At 40.9% G+C, this 16,274-nt stretch overlaps 1 protein-coding gene across 1 annotated transcript in view; it reads left to right on the top strand.

Moving 5' to 3' along the window:
- Positions 1-3,532, top strand: part of SCARF1 (scavenger receptor class F member 1) — a 104,588-nt gene extending 101,056 nt beyond the window's left edge. The window contains exons 10-11 of the mRNA XM_073565662.1: positions 536-673; positions 2,390-3,532. Of these exons, the coding sequence (XP_073421763.1) occupies positions 536-673; positions 2,390-3,450 (1,199 nt within the window). The 3' untranslated portion in view covers positions 3,451-3,532. The remainder of the gene's footprint in view (positions 1-535; positions 674-2,389) is intronic.
- The last annotated feature ends 12,742 nt before the right edge of the window (positions 3,533-16,274 follow it).

The following is a 16,274-nucleotide window of genomic DNA, read 5'->3' as shown; positions in this document are numbered from 1 at the left end:
GATCCAGCAGCCATCATTCAAGATGGAGATAATCAGCACAATGTGATCGCAATTGCATTGTGCCAATCGGAGCAGTGAGGGAGCTCCCTCCCTCTGTGATGCCGATCGATGTCACTATCACTATTGATATCAGCATCAGAGGAGTTAAACGCCCGCAATCAGCACTACCACCAGTCGTGGGCGTTGCCTCAGGGTGTCAGTTGTCATAAAGCACTGACACCCACTTTTGATCATGCTGGCACTTGGAGTGAGCCTGTGCTATCGTCACACCGTACATGTACGGCAGTTTGTGGGAACACACCTCCCGCAGAGCCGTACATATACGGTGGATTTCATGAAAGGGTTAACATAGCTGTGTATGTCTGAAATAATACATCAATAATCAGCATGTGATGTTCTTAAAATACATCCTCTTATTAAACGCAACATTACTGACGAACTTTTCTAGACCACTGGTATAACACCTGTACTTATCTAAAAGCAATGTGTGTCATAAAGTAAATTCTTTTAAGTCTTTAAATCATTTACCTTCCAGTTTCACACCATGATGCAGAACTGCCCTTCAACCACAGCTTCATTGAATCCCCCTCTACAGGATGGTTATCCGAAAACTCCTTTTCTTCCTTTGAATCAGATGAAGAAGGACCCGTGTACTGTGTTCCTCCAAGAGAAGGTGACAGCAGTTCTTTTATCGCAGTTACATGTAGATCATAAGACAAGAAATATATTTATGTAATAAAATAGAAATATACTGCCTAAACACCAATACTCCCTCTATTGACTTGCTCTCATTCCAGCCCTAGATATTCCATAATATTGCCACTCACATCAATTACTATGATACAGTAGTTACAACTTCCCTCATCATAGCATTAGGTGTCTCACATAGCTCACCTTACCTCCAGGCCTGATCCAGAAACAAATATCAACTGAAATTATTAATTATCCCTTTTGATCTTTACTTAGTCAGTAGAACTTGAAAAATATCCTTTGACTCTCGGAATCTAGGTTATTTGGCAATTTACAAATTCACACATTGCATCCAATTTTAAAGTAATCTTGTAATCTAATCATAAATGTATGAAAAACAGAACCTTGTCCCTCGCTGTAAAAACAATTCTAAGAACAGTGAGGCCTCATTCAGACATCAGTTTTTTGATGTGCAAGATAAATGGAGCAAGTTGTATCAGTGATTTTTATCAGGGTGTCATCAGAGTTACAGCAGAGTTGGTCAGAGTTTCATCAGGGTGTCATCAGAGTTACAGCAGAGTTGGTTACAGTTTCACCAGTTATTTTTTCACTGCTGAGAAATAAAAAGTTTCTCTATCAGTCAATGAAAAATGGACAGCAAACAAATGACATCCGAGTGCTGCCCAATTTTTTTCACGGATGCATACACTTTCATTGCCAAGTTTGAGCCAGCACTTGAATTAATATTGGACGTGTCTCCAAGATTTTGAACAGACCACTTGGTCCGCAAAAAATCACAGATATGTGAACAGCCTCATACAGTATCATGAAAAACATGGATAGCACTCATATGTGAAAAACTGATTTGTGAATGAAAACTTAGCCGTTAATTGCTGAAAGATATCTTTCTACATGACTGTATTGACACCAATATAGTGGCAATCCGAGCACCTGGTTAGAAGTCGACACCATGTGCACTGCTCAAAATTTTTGGTACTAGAGACATCATTTATTAGGGGCTCAAATTTTCAAAGGAGAAAAAGAGAAACTAGTACTTTCCTTTTTTATATATAAAATAAATATATAAAATATTTATATATTTTTTATATATATTTGTTATATATTTTGAATTTCTGAATTTCTAAGAATTTTGCACCCAGGTCAACTACAATGTTGCTTCATTCTTATGCTTTGCCATTAAATGAGCCTCAGCCTTTTGTAAAAGGGGTTTGCAAGATATGTCATATTGATGACCTTAATGACTTATGCTAGCTATCTTAGCTCTGGCAGTGGCCAGATGTATACATTGAATCGTGTGGAAAAGCACCGCTTCATTCAATGCATAGTGGCTGCTTTTATTAGAATATATTATATGCTTGGACAACCACTTTAAACTGTTCTGTTAGCAAGAAATCTGAGCTCAGCTTTTATTTTATGTGCAACAGAGTCAATATTACTGTAAGATAATTCTGAGGAATGAGGTCCAATTAGCATTATCCTGTACAAACCACTAAGAGGGTTCTGCTTTTCTGTGCCCCAACCTATATTTCAAGTATCACTTAGATTTTCACTGCACAGTTTGAGTTTGCTATGAAAACAGATTCTTAATATCTGAGTGCGAAAATTGATCATTTTGACTTTAATTCAGACTGAATTTTGAATATAATTTACCAAAATATTTTATCTTTCTGTTTTATAGCAATGTCTGTTGCTGACTTGGATGGGTTTCAAGAAGTAAGCTCTAAATGCAATGTGTTCCCTGATGCCATGATTTTGAGCACAGATGATGCATCCCTTCCATTTTCTATTCCTAGAACTTCTAGTATTGCCAAATCCAAAAGACCTTCTGTATCATTTGCTGAAGGAACCAAATTTGAGAGTAGAAGATCATCCACAACTGAAACCCCTAAACTTGCTCGGAAACCTAAACTTGCTATGAGTCTCCCAAAGTTGCCCTCTATACAATCGCAGACAATAAATGGAGATGATTTACAAAGGAATGAAGATAATAATGAGCACTACGACACAATAAACTACAATCCAGAATCAGAGGATCATCCAAAACTCCAGAGAAGCGGTCCAGTTAGCCGTCGGAGAACAATGTCTAATGCACAAAAGGCATCTTTTAAAGTAGAAGTCATAGAGGCCAGCTTAAAAGAGAGCTCTGAAATTAACAAGAAGACTCACAATATTTCCACTCTTTATGTGACTGTTGGTCCCCCAAGAAAGCCTTATAAACCTCGTAGAAAGTCAGAAGGAAATGTGGACGGGGCAGTACAGGCAGTATTAAAACGTTTGGGCAGTTTTCCGAAAGGAATCCCAAAACCTACAAGGATAAGTTTGTTACAGCATTCAAACTCCACAGTGACACAGCCAAGGCCTAATTATCCAGAAGATGTCAAAATTACGATTAAAAACTCTTCAAATTATAAACTACAAGATAGCCAAACAAAAAAACTGGTTCTTCCAAGTTCTTCTATCCTTAAACATTTGCCTGAAGATGATATAGAGAAAGTAGAAAATCATGATAAACTGGAGAACATGTACTCCAACTTGCATAATCCGGAATTGCTGGAACAAACTCAAAATGTTGATCACATTTACCAAAGCCCAGATGGCAGAGAGGACTCAGAACCGAAGTATGAAAACATAAGTATAACAAAGAGTTTTGTGGACCATGAACTGGAACCGTCTTCCTTATATGAAGATACAGAAATGAACTGTGATAATCTTAGTTCTTGTATTAGTGATCGTCCATAGCCTTTTTCTCAGTACTATGCTATTTGAGCTATGCCATAGGCTGTTTTTTTTTATGATTTTGATAATAAAACATTGTTGGTGACGTGTTGGGGTATTTTATGGAAGTCAGTAAATGATTTTAATGAGCTACTTCCTCTAGCTAAGATGAGGATAACATGGTCCAAATAGCAAAATTATTGAAATGCAATGAGATACAAGAGGATACGAAAGATGTTTAATGTCTGTGGATTTATTAAAAAAGTAAATAATTCTGTAAAACCAGAATATTAAAAAATAACATAAAAATTGATATTTTTGCAAAATACTGTGTATGGGTTACATGAACTCATCTCTTTTTATAATACCAAAAGATGACGGTGAAGAGTAATACTAAGAAAAAAATGCAAGGATAGTGTCTATTACCTTTTTAAATGACAGAACAAAACTATAGGGTTAAAGAGACATATAGATTATGATCATTAAAAAATGTATGTAGAAATAGGATACTCTTGAAGCATAGTTTCCGTGACCTATTTTTTGGGGGGATAAACCCCTCCATTATTAAAAAAAATGAGGTGACTTGATTTACTGCAGTTCTTTACTTCCTCCCAGCTGAAAGAGTGATATAGCTAATTGGGCAGCACCCTGTAATCACAGCAGCATCTGAGCTATTTCTGCAGCGTGGTAGGTTAAGAGACAGAGGAAGGAGTGACAAGTATACTAGAAACTGGAAAGCTTTTGGAAACTGTTATTATTCTGCCACCGATGCACGTATGTTAGATGTGTCTGAGGGATGTGAGCACAGATCTCTGTACAAGCAATGGTAGATAATGTTACTCACTACCTTCCCTCCTTTGCTTAACCAACTGCACATGGTTAATCCAGGAAAGATGATGCAGTGATGAATTTTAGCATGTTTTATTCACAATACGTTGATGAGTTGAGGTAAGGTGTCAGGGAAGATGAAGGTATGACATGGAGGGTGGAGGTAGAGGTAATAGGAGAATCCTCCCATTACTCCTGATACGCAAGATGGCACTGACCAGCAGAAAAGATGTGAGGAAGAAGATAAGAGGAGTTACAAAGAGAGAGAGGCATTGTGGGAATTACAGCTTCAGAACATGAAAACATAATAACAATAGCAATAGCCAGTAGATGGCAGCAAAGTACAACAAATGCTATAACCATAATGTCTAGCTATGATAATGAATTAAAACCGTATAACATTAGGCAAATGCCCCTGTAATGGCTGAAAGCCCTTTGCAGACAATTAGCTGAACAGCACAGTAATGGCATACAGTAACAACTTTCTTTTTAATGAATTAGGACGAATGAGAGTTTTTCAGCTGTGCAAAACTGGGGCTGATCTGAAAGGTGAATGATTGTGTGGTGCACATAGGCATTATTGGGATACTTGGAAGCAGTGAAAATATTTGATGAGTGAAAATGTTTCCATTAGGGTTAGAATAGAATCATAGAATCGTAGAGTTGGAAGGGACCTCCTGGGCCATCTGGTCCAACCCCTTGTTCAAAGCAGGATTCGCTAAATCATCCCAGTCAGATGTCTGTCCAGCCTCTGTTTGAAGACTTCCATTGAAGGAGAACTCACCACTTCTCGTGGCAGCCTGTTCCACTCATTGATCACTCTAACTGTCAAAAAGTTTTTTCTAATATCTAATCTGTGTCTCTTCCCATTCAGTTTCATCCCATTGCTTCTAGTCTTTCCTTGTGCAAATGAGAATAAAGTTGATCCTTCTACAATGTGACAGCCCTTTAGATATTTGTAGACAGCTATTAAGTCTCCTCTCAGTCTTCTCTTTTGCAAACTAAACATTCCCAAATCCTGCAACCTTTCCTCATAAGACAGGGTTTGCAGACCGGTCACCATTCTGGTCGCTCTTTTCTGAACTTGCTCCAGTTTGTTGATGTCTTTTTTAAAATGTGGTGCCCAAAACTGGACACAATATTCCAGATGAGGTCTGACCAAAGAGGAGTAGAGGGAAATAATGACTTCACGTGATCTAGACTGTATGCTTCTGTTAATACATCCTAGAATTGCATTTGCCTTTTTTGCTGCTGCATCACACTGTTGACTCATATTCAGTCTGTGATCTATTAGTATACCCAAGTCTTTTTCACATGTGCTGTCACTTAGCCCTATTCCTCCCATTCTATATATGCTTTTTTCATTTTTATTGCCCAGATGTAGTACTTTGCATTTCTCCCTGTTAAAAACCATTCTGTTAGTTGCTGCCCACTTCTCCAGTTTATTTAAATCTTTTTGAATCCTCTCTCTCTCTTCTCTAGTATTAGCTATCCCTCCTAGCTTTGTGTCATCAGCAAATTTAATCAGTTTACCCTCAATTCCTTCATCTAAATCGTTGATAAAGATGTTGAACAATACAGGGCCCAGGACAGAGCCCTGTGGTACCCCACTTGAGACATTCTTCCAACTGGATGTGCAGCCATTTACGACCACTCTTTGGGTCCGATCACTAAGCCAGTTATGAATCCACCTAACAGTTGCCTTGTCCATTCCATACTTAGTCATTTTTTCAATAAGGATTGTATGAGAGACTTTGTCAAATGCTTTGCTGAAGTCAAGATATACTATATCTACAGCATTTCCTTGATCCACCCAATCAGTGATACCGTCATAGAAGGAAATTAAGTTAGTCTGACATGACTTATTAGTTACAAACCCATGCTGACTCTGTTTAATCACTTCATTCTTATCCAGGTATTGACATACATGTTGTTTAATAATTTGTTCAAAGATCTTTCCTGGTATAGAAGTCAGACTCACTGGCCTATAGTTGCCTGGGTCCACATTCTTCCCCTTTTTGAAGATAGGAACAACATTTGCTCTTCTCCAGTCTTCTGGCACTTCTCCTGTTCTCCAAGAATTTTCAAAGATTATGGAGAGGGGTTCAAAAATTTCTTCTGCTATCTCCTTCAGTACTCTGGGGTGTAATTCATCTGGACCTGGAGACTTGAATTCATTTAGGTTAGCTAAGTGTTTCCTCACTATCTTTCTGTTTATAGATATCCTGGATTCTTCTATTCCCTTAAAAGGACAGTGAATAACAGTTGATGTTGCATTTCCTTTCTGAGAGAAAACAGATGCAAAATAGGAATTTAAAAGTTCAGCCTTCTCAACATCCTGTCTTACCATTTCATCATTTTCATCCTGTAAAAATCCTATAGCAATGTGTGTGTGTGGGGGTCCTTGTGGGGACATCATACTGTGGGAGCGCACTAAATAGGCATCATATTGTGTGAGGCAATGTGAAGCTTTATGCTGTGTGTGGGGGACAATATGGGAGCATCATACTTTGTGGTACACTGTGGGCATCATAGTCTGGAAGGTAAGGTGGTTGTTTCATACTGTGTGAGTGGGCACAGTGAGGCTATCATGCTGTGTGTGTGAGGGGCATCAAACAGTGGGGGTTGTGCAGGATAGGCACAACGCTATGTAGCAATTTGATCACAAATGAGGATCCAACCTCGTGGTATGCTGCCTTTCCGATTGGTGTCGAGTCGTGTTGGTCTTGTTGCATTCACAACTCCAAAGGATATGTGAGAAAATAAATCGGAGGCGCTCCCCTCTGGTGGAGTGGTTCACACCTGACATCTCTTTGGGGATTCATTCTACCAGAGGGGAGTGCCTCTGATTTCTTTTCTCACATGTAGGGGCACTGGGGATGTCATACTGTGGAGGGCCGCTGTTGGGCCTCATGCTAAATGTATGGGGCCTTCTTAGGGAAATCATACCGTTTGAGACACTAGGGACATCATACTGTGTGCGGGGGACACTGGGAGAATTATACTGTCTGTAGGGGAACAGGAGACATACTGTGAGTGAGGAGGATACTGTGGTATCATCATTATGTGTGGGACACTCTGGGGCCATAATACTGTGTTGGGTGGGGTTTTTGGGACATCATATTGTGTATGGCGACATCCTACTGTGTGAGGGTGGACACAGAGCATAACACTGTCCGTAGGGGACACAGGAGACATCATACTATGAGTGAGGAAGACACTGTGGAAGAATTATATTGTGTGTGTGGAATACTGTGTGTGGGTGAGCACTGTGGAATAACATACTGTGTGTGGTGACACTGCAAGCATCATACTGTGGTAGATGACACTGGTGATATCATACTGTTTGTATGGGGGGAGGTTCTATGGGGGCAGGTACAGACTGGGGCTGACATTCAGCCCTGACATTTGAAATCACACAGGCCCATGATTTCCCTGTCCCCAAGCACTAGATGGGATATAGTGCTAATATTACCCTGGATGAAGGAAAGCAAGATTTAGTACAAGACCAATATTTCTAATAATACCCATGGCCTGCTGGGTTAAGTGACAGAGTCAGAGACTTTGTGCTCCATCACAACTCTTAAAAGTATGGGTGTCTTGAGGACACCGAATCTGTTAACAACGTATTGCAGCAGGCCAGTCATGTATAAACTTAAGTCATAAAACTAATCTACTGTATATACTTGAGTATAAGCCGATCCGAGTATAAGCCGACCCCTCTAATTTTGCCACAAAAAACTGGGAAAACTTATTGACTCGAGTATAAGCCTAGGGTGGGAAATGCTCAATAGATTATTCCCCCATATGCTGACCCCATAAGAAGCTCCTTAGATTATTCCCCCATATGCTGACCCCATAAGAAGCGCCTTAGATTATTCCCCCATATGCTGACCCCATAAGAAGCTCCTTAGATTATTCCCCCATGTGCTGCCGCTGCTGCATGTAAAAATAAAAAAAATGACATACTCACCTCTACGTCGCTGGGTGTCAAGATACTCTCCTGTCCTGCGTCCATGGCTGCTCACCGCTATCTGCCACATCATCGGTCAGTGACGTTCAGACTGCAGGTGGCGCGGCGCGCACTAATCACGTCACCGCGCCCTCTGCTGTCTGAAGTCACTGACCGATGACAGACAGCAGCAAGCAGCCATGGACGCAGGACAGGTGAGTATCGCTATACTTACCCGTCCTGACGCTGTCTCTTGAGCCCCCATCTTCTCCGCGCTCTCTCTTCCTGCGTTCAGCGGTCATGTGATACCGCTCATTAAAACTCATGAATATGCGCATATTCATGAGTTTTAATGAGCGATACCACGTGACCGCTGAAGGCAGGAATAGAGAGCACGGAGAAGCTGGGGGCTCAAGAGACATCGTCAGGACGGGTAAGTATGACCTGACACCCCCTCTGACCCCCCGGTGTATATGACTCGAATATAAGCCGAGAGGGGGACTTTCAGCCCAAAAAAATGGGCTGAAAATCTCGGATTATATTTGAGTATATACTTATTTCAAAAATTAAAAAAGGATCATAGTCCCTATTAAAAGTGCACATGTACAAAAACACAAACAACAACAGAAAGACACGCAAACCGCTCTTGAAGATGCAGTAGGTAGTAACGCAAACTCTAGACGGGTTTTTAGTCTCATTACCTTAATATAAATCTCATATCCAGAGACAGTTTTTCTGAATCCCTCCTTTATATAGCCTTTCCTGATAACGCGTTTCACTGGTTATCAGATCATCAGGGGAGTTTCTTGGTAAGGCTCAATACCTCCATATTCAAGAAATGCCATCACCGAGGCTGCTCACCTGTTTGCCTTTATATCATGCGCTCCTTTCAAAATTCCCTGCCTCTTGCAGGTGGGCGGATAATTACCAATGACCATTTCCTGTTCTTTAACTTCTATGGGGAAGCATACAGCGCTGGCTGTCATGCCAGAACATCCATATACCGAGGGAGCATACCGCGCAATGTTCACCATTAATTGGATTGTATATAGTGGCAGATGTGCGCATGCGCCATATATTTCTATACCACAATCAAAAAAAGAATGTAAAGCAGCCGAGACTACGCAATTGATTTGAATGTAGGCTGCTGAACGCTATATGGGGAGCGCGCATGCGCGGTACGCTCCTTCGGCATATTGATGTCCTTGCGTGACAGCCTGAGAGGCGTGACTACGCAATCGACCTGACTAAACGTAGGCTGTTGAATGCTGTATGGGGAGCACGCATGCGCGGTACGCTCCCTCGGTATATGGATGTTCTGGCATGACAGTCCGATAACAGGAAGTATTGAGCGCACTTGCGCAGTAGAGCGGAATGAATGTGATATGGTGAGTGGAGTGTGGGAAGCGCGCAAGCGCTGTATGCTTCCCCATAGGAGTTGAAGAACAGGAAGTGGTCATTGGTAATTATTCACCCGCCTGCAAGAGGCAGGGAATTTTGAAAGGAGCGCATGATATAAAGGCAAACAGGTGAGCAGCCTCGGTGATGGCATTTCTTGAATATGGAGGCATTGAGCCTTACCCAGAAACTCCCCTGATGATCTGATAACCAGTGAAACGCGTAGGGAGAAGGGAGCGTTATGTGTATGGAGGAACTCATCACTGAAATGGTTATGGGTGAGACCCCTCCATGATATATGATATATGTGCAAATTCTGAGATTATGAGAAAGCATATGAAGTATACGCCATATGAGCAATGAATATGTATACATAAAGCAAAGAATCTCAGTTTGCATGATATGCCACCTATTTTTTACAGATTGTCACTATTATAACTTGTCTATGAGAATTGTGAGCAATGATGGTATATGCGGATATATAATCACCACATCGGTCTCTGTATGTTAGACAGACCATAGACAGTTTATAACACCCTAGAATTTAGAGAGGAGTGTTGTTGTTAGTCCCAAACTATTTTAATTACGGGAAAGGCTATATAAAGGAGAGATTCAGAAAAACTCTCTGGATATGAGATTTATATTATGGTATTGAGACTGAAAAACCCGTCTAGAGTTTGGGTTACTACCTACTGCATCTTCAAGAGCGGTTTGCGTGTCTTTCTGTTGTTGTTTGTGTTTTTGTACATATTGACTGTTAATAGGGACTGTGGTCCTTTTTTAATTTTTGAAAAAAAGTAGATTAGTTTTATGTCTTAAGTTTATACATGACTGGCCTGCTGCAATACTTGTATAATCTGAGCTAGTTGATCACCTGCTGAAACTTGATTTGATATAGGCTATGGCAGGGTTCTTGACCACTGGTATTGACACTAATGCATGGATTTCAGAGGCTAGAGAAGTTTTTTCAGACAAAGTATTTACTCAAAAGAGGTATACTCCATCGTACAGTGCAGCATTTAAGGAATTGGATAAAATCTATAGGGATCAGATAGCCTCGTGGTGGGAGGTCCAAAGTCTGGATAACTATAAACGTTCTGGCATTGTACCTCGCCATCTGAGAATTACCCTCACCCCTGGTTTTAGAAATAAGAGTGCGCCCCTACTCATTAAGTGGGAGAAGGAGGCAACTGAGAGTTCTATCAGATTTATGAGACTCCTCTTGGAGGAGGAAAAGAGTAATCTCAGTAAACTCAATGAATCCTTAAAAGAGCAAATTGAGATTACCAAAAAATATTCAAGTGAGTCTGATTTCTCCGTAAAAGAAGCCAATCTGCAAAGTAGCCTTGAAAAATTTCAATACCACCTAAAAGAGAAGAAACATAAGCTGTATAATAGAGATCTCCAAGAATTTAGAGACAATAAAGCGGATTCAGTACAGGTGGTCAGGAACAATAGACCAGTAGAAACTGATATATCCTCGTCAGAGGCAGAATTTTCCGATACAGAGAATAGATCAAGGCACTTTAGAGGTAGAGGAAGAGGTAGAGGGGGATGCGGAGGTAACTATAATAGAGGCTCTAACAAGAGGTCACCACAGAAAGATTTTTTAGATCTAAGTTACCCTCTAAGGAACCGCTTGAATCCACACAGCGGACAAGAGGGCCAAAGGTGATCAATCTGTCCCAACGACCCCTAACTGAAACTGAGATGTGCGTATTAAGTAAAGGTCTCTCGTTTGTGCCAACATCAGATTTGGACATTTTTGAAACCGTTAAAGATCTACACCTGTTTGCCCGAAAATTAAAATGGAAAAAGCACTTTGCTAAGCAAGATCAGAGGTCCTCTCTAGAGTTGGGTATTTCTGAAGACCTGTTACAGGATGTACGGTTCTTGTTCCATCTGGGGGACACTGATCCAAATCTGAGAGGAGAGGGCCCATTTTCAGATTTGAAAAAGAAAAGCACGACTATGCCCCCTCCCTCTGGTGATGTCAATTCAATTGACATCTTTGTAAATCTTGACACAAATGATCTGATGAAATCTGGCGATCTCTTGAATTCAAAGCCTTATAATTTGAGTAAAGAGGAGATGGTGAGTCTCAAGAGACTTGAGAACGATAACAGTATTACTATCAAAAGCTCTGACAAAGGGGGTAATACTGTTGTCATGGACACAACGAAATATAAGAGCTTGTGCCTCTCTATACTAGAGGATCAGGTGAACTATGAGACTCTACCATCAAACCCAATAGCGAATCTATCTGATTCCCTCAAATTGTTGGTTAATGAAGGCTTCGATGTCGGAGTTATTGACAAAAAGGAGAAGGATTTCTTGATTCCATTACATCCCACTATGGCGACATTCTACTGTCTCCCAAAGATCCATAAAGGTCTGACCCCTTTAAAGGGCAGACCTATAGTGGCAGGTATTGATAGCGTGACTCAGAATCTGGGCATGTATATTGATCAGATGCTAAGACCATTTGTGACAAATTTGAGTTCATAAATACGGGATACGGGTGACCTTCTATGTAAATTGGATGGTCTATGCCTTGAGGAAGACATGATTTTTGGAAGTATAGACTTGGAGGCCCTATACTCCTTGATACCTCACGAAAAAGGACTGATGGCCGTTGAATACTACTTAAAGACTCGTGGACGCTTTTACACGAAACATAATGTCTTTGTTTTGAAGGCTTTAAAATTCTGCCTAACGAATAATGTCTTCCTGTTTGGAAATAAGTACTTCCACCAGTTCAGGGGCACTGCAATGGGTTGCCCCTGTGCGCCCACTTATGCAAATTTTCTCCTGGGATGGTGGGAAGAAAAAACTGTATTTAATTACATGAACTCTCGACAGGATAGCGTAGCCTTATGGCTACGCTATATTGATGATATATTTGTGATTTGGAAGGGCACAGAGCTTGATTTTATCTCTTTTGTGGACAGTCTAAACTCTAATAATTTGGGCCTACGGTTTACCCATGAGGTACATGGGTCAGAGATGATGTTTTTGGATGTTTTCATCCAAAAAGGGATTAATGGAGAAATAGAAACCAGTAACTATAGGAAGCAGACAGCTACTAAATCATTGTTGAGATGGGAGAGCAGCCATCCTGTCCCTCAAAAAAGGGGAATACCAAAAGGGCAGTATCTAAGGATACGCCGACACTGCTCAAATCCTCTGAAATTCAAAGAACAGGCTGATGATATGAGAGGGAGGTTTCAAGAGAGAGGATATCCAGACTATGTACTGAAGGCTACCTATGAAGAATCCCTTAAAAAAAGATTGCAAAGAATTATTAAAGAAGGTAGAAAAGAATGAAGAGAAAGAGGTCACATGTTTCATCACTAAATTTTCAAACGGGTCGGCGAAATTCAAAGAAATCTTAGAACGATATTGGTCAGTTCTTAGAATGGATGCGGACATCGAAAAAACTCTAGGTCCTAGACCTCAAGCGACATACAAAAGGAATAGATCCTTGAAAGACAGACTAGTGCATAGCCATTTCAGAGAGGCCCCGACACGTACATGGCTAGAAAGGGAGGTCAAAGGGTGTTACATGTGTGGGAGTTGCAAAGCATGTCAGTCAGTGACACGGGGGAAGACTTTTAAAAGTACAAATAATGACAAAATATACACTATAAAACAATTCATTAATTGCCGCACCACTGGGGTAATTTATAAGGCTACATGAACATGTGGGATGGAGTATGTGGGGAAAACGAGGAAGGAATTCAGGAAAAGAATTCGTGAACACATTGGTGATGTGGTGAATCGAAGAGATACAGCAATAGCGAACCACACTAATATGGTACATCAAGGAGATCACAAGAAAATTCAATTAATGGGGATTGAAAAAGTTTCTTATCCCTGTAGAGGAGGAGATTGGGGTAAATTGATCCTCCAGAAGGAATGTAAGTGGATCTTTTGGCTGAAGACGCGCCAACCAACAGGTCTGAATGATCAATTATCCTTTGCGGCTTTTTTATAGGTCTCCCTCTCTGCAACATTTTTGAATCTCTCTACCATGTGATTTGAGTGTTAACCCAGAGGTTACCCTCCATTGTGCTCCACGTGAAGCCAGATCCCTGTATAGGGGTTATAGTGTTGCGGGGTTACTCGGGAGTTTACCTGAAGGTTTTTTCACTCTTTTTCACTATAGGAAGAATATTATATGCTATATCCTCCCCATGATGTACTAAGAAGCTGAAAAATTATTATTTTTCACAGTTAAGAGAAAGAAACAGAATAAGGCAAGAAGTTCTTCTTTGAATCAAGCTGGATGTGTCAAAACCATGTCAAGTACTGTACATTGTCCTAGGTGACCCATGTTGGATTTAATAAGAAAGGAGAATATGATAAGGTTTGAAACTCCTTTTTATACTGGAATAGATTGAAAACTGAGTGAACAGTATCTGGGTGGATATCTATGACTATTCTGATGTTTGCGATGATTGCCATCCTTATATAATAATATCGAAATTAGGTATGGGTTTTTGTCTGTTGTCACTTGGGGGTCTAAGATGACGAGGAGTTTTACTAATTTGCATGAAATAAAACATGCTGCTCTGTGAAGATATGTTTAGCATAATGTATTATTTTTCTCTTAGACGCCGTAGGTATACAGAGGGAGCGCGTGCACAATGTTCACCATTAATTGGATTGTATATAGTGGCAGATGTGCGCATGCGCCATATATTTCCATACCACAATCAAAAAAAGAATGTAAAGCAGCCGAGACTACGCAATTGATTTGAATGTAGGCTGCTGAACGCTATGTGGGGAGCGCGCATGCGCGGTACGCTCCTTCGGCATATTGATGTCCTTGCGTGACAGCCTGAGAGGCGTGACTACGCAATCGACCTGACTAAGCGTAGGCTGTTGAATGCTGTATGGGGAGTACGCATGCGCGGTACGCTCCCTCGGTATATGGATGTTCTGGCATGACAGCCCGATAACAGGAAGTATTGAGCGCACCTGCGCAGTAGAGCGGAATGAATGTGATATGGTGAGTGGAGTGTGGGAAGCGCGCAAGCGCTGTATGCTTCCCCATAGAACTTGAAGAACAGGAAGTGGTCATTGGTAATTATCCGCCCATCTGCAAGAGGCAGGGAATTTTGAAAGGAGCGCATGATATAAAGGCAAACAGGTGAGCAGCCTCGGTGATGGCATTTCTTGAATATGGAGGCATTGAGCCTTACCCAGAAACTCCCCTGATGATCTGATAACCAGTGAAACGCGTAGGGAGAAGGGAGCGTTATGTGTATGGAGGAACTCATCACTGAAATGGTTATGGGTGAGACCCCTCCATGATATATGATATATGTGCAAATTCTGAGATTATGAGAAAGCATATGAAGTATAAGCCATATGAGCAATGAATATGTATACATAAAGCAAAGAATCTCAGTTTGCATGATATGCCACCTATTTTTTACAGATTGTCACTATTATAACTTGTCTGTGAGAATTGTGCGCAATGATGGTATATGCGGATATATAATCACCACATCGGTCTCTGTATGTTAGACAGACCATAGACAGTTTATAACACCCTAGAATTTAGAGAGGAGTGTTGTTGTTAGTCCCAAACTATTTTAATTACGGGAAAGGCTATATAAAGGAGAGATTCAGAAAAACTGTCTCTGGATATGAGATTTATATTAAGGTATTGAGACTGAAAAACCCGTCTAGAGTTTGGGTTACTACCTACCGCATCTTCAAGAGCGGTTTGCATGTCTTTCTGTTGTTGTTTGTGTTTTTGTACATGTGCACTTTTAATAGGGACTGTGTTCCTTTTTTAATTTTTGAAATAAAGTAGATTAGTTTTATGTCTTAAGTTTATACATGACTGGCCTGCTGCAATACTTGTATAATCTGAACTAGTTGATCACCTGCTGAAACTTGCTCTGTTAACAACGTAGCAGACAAAGCGGCCCACAACCAGACAGGCCCTTCTGGCATTTGCCAGAATTGTCAGATGGCCAGTCCAGCCTTGTATGGGGGCATAATACTGTGCGTTGGACATCACTAAGGACATCATTCTATGTATGTGGGTCTCTATTTGGACATTATACTGTGTGGTGGGACCCTGGGGATATCATACTATGTGTAGGGAGATACTGTGGCAGTATCATATTGTGTTTGGGGACACCAAACACATAATACTGTGTATGAGGAGGAGACTGTGGGACATCAAACTATATGGTGGGACAGGTGAATCATGTGGATGTGTGGAAGGGGGAAGCCTACTGTGTGGGGAGGGGGCACTATGGGGCCTCATACTTAGTGTGGGGGCGGTGTGGGAACATCACACTGTGTGTGTAGAAATCTCTGTGGGGTAATTCTACACTGTACGCATTTACTTTACACTGCTCCATAATGATAGCCCACGCATAAGCAAAAAATATTAAAGGGGGGGACTTATGGCCGCATAGACCCTTGTTGTGGTCCCTATTCTATGTAAAGGTCACTTTGGGGTCAAATTTAGGTTAGTTATTTGAGCTGTGTTTTACTGTAAACAAGCTGGAACCAGTTTTTACCCGTTCTTGGCGCCTATTTTATTTGAGTTGTGATTGGCTAATGCCCTTTTTGCGGGCTGTTTTGTGGCTATAAATAGCCCTGTTTTTATCTCTGGGGACTATTACGTCAGTGGTTGAAGAAA

This window comes from Dendrobates tinctorius, unplaced genomic scaffold (assembly GCF_039654945.1).
Source record: "Dendrobates tinctorius isolate UK_male_01 unplaced genomic scaffold, ASM3965494v1 ptg000016l, whole genome shotgun sequence".
Taxonomy (NCBI): Eukaryota; Metazoa; Chordata; class Amphibia; order Anura; family Dendrobatidae; genus Dendrobates; species Dendrobates tinctorius.
The sequence above is the reverse complement of the archived record's forward strand: the minus strand, read 5'-3'. Positions and strand labels throughout refer to the sequence as shown.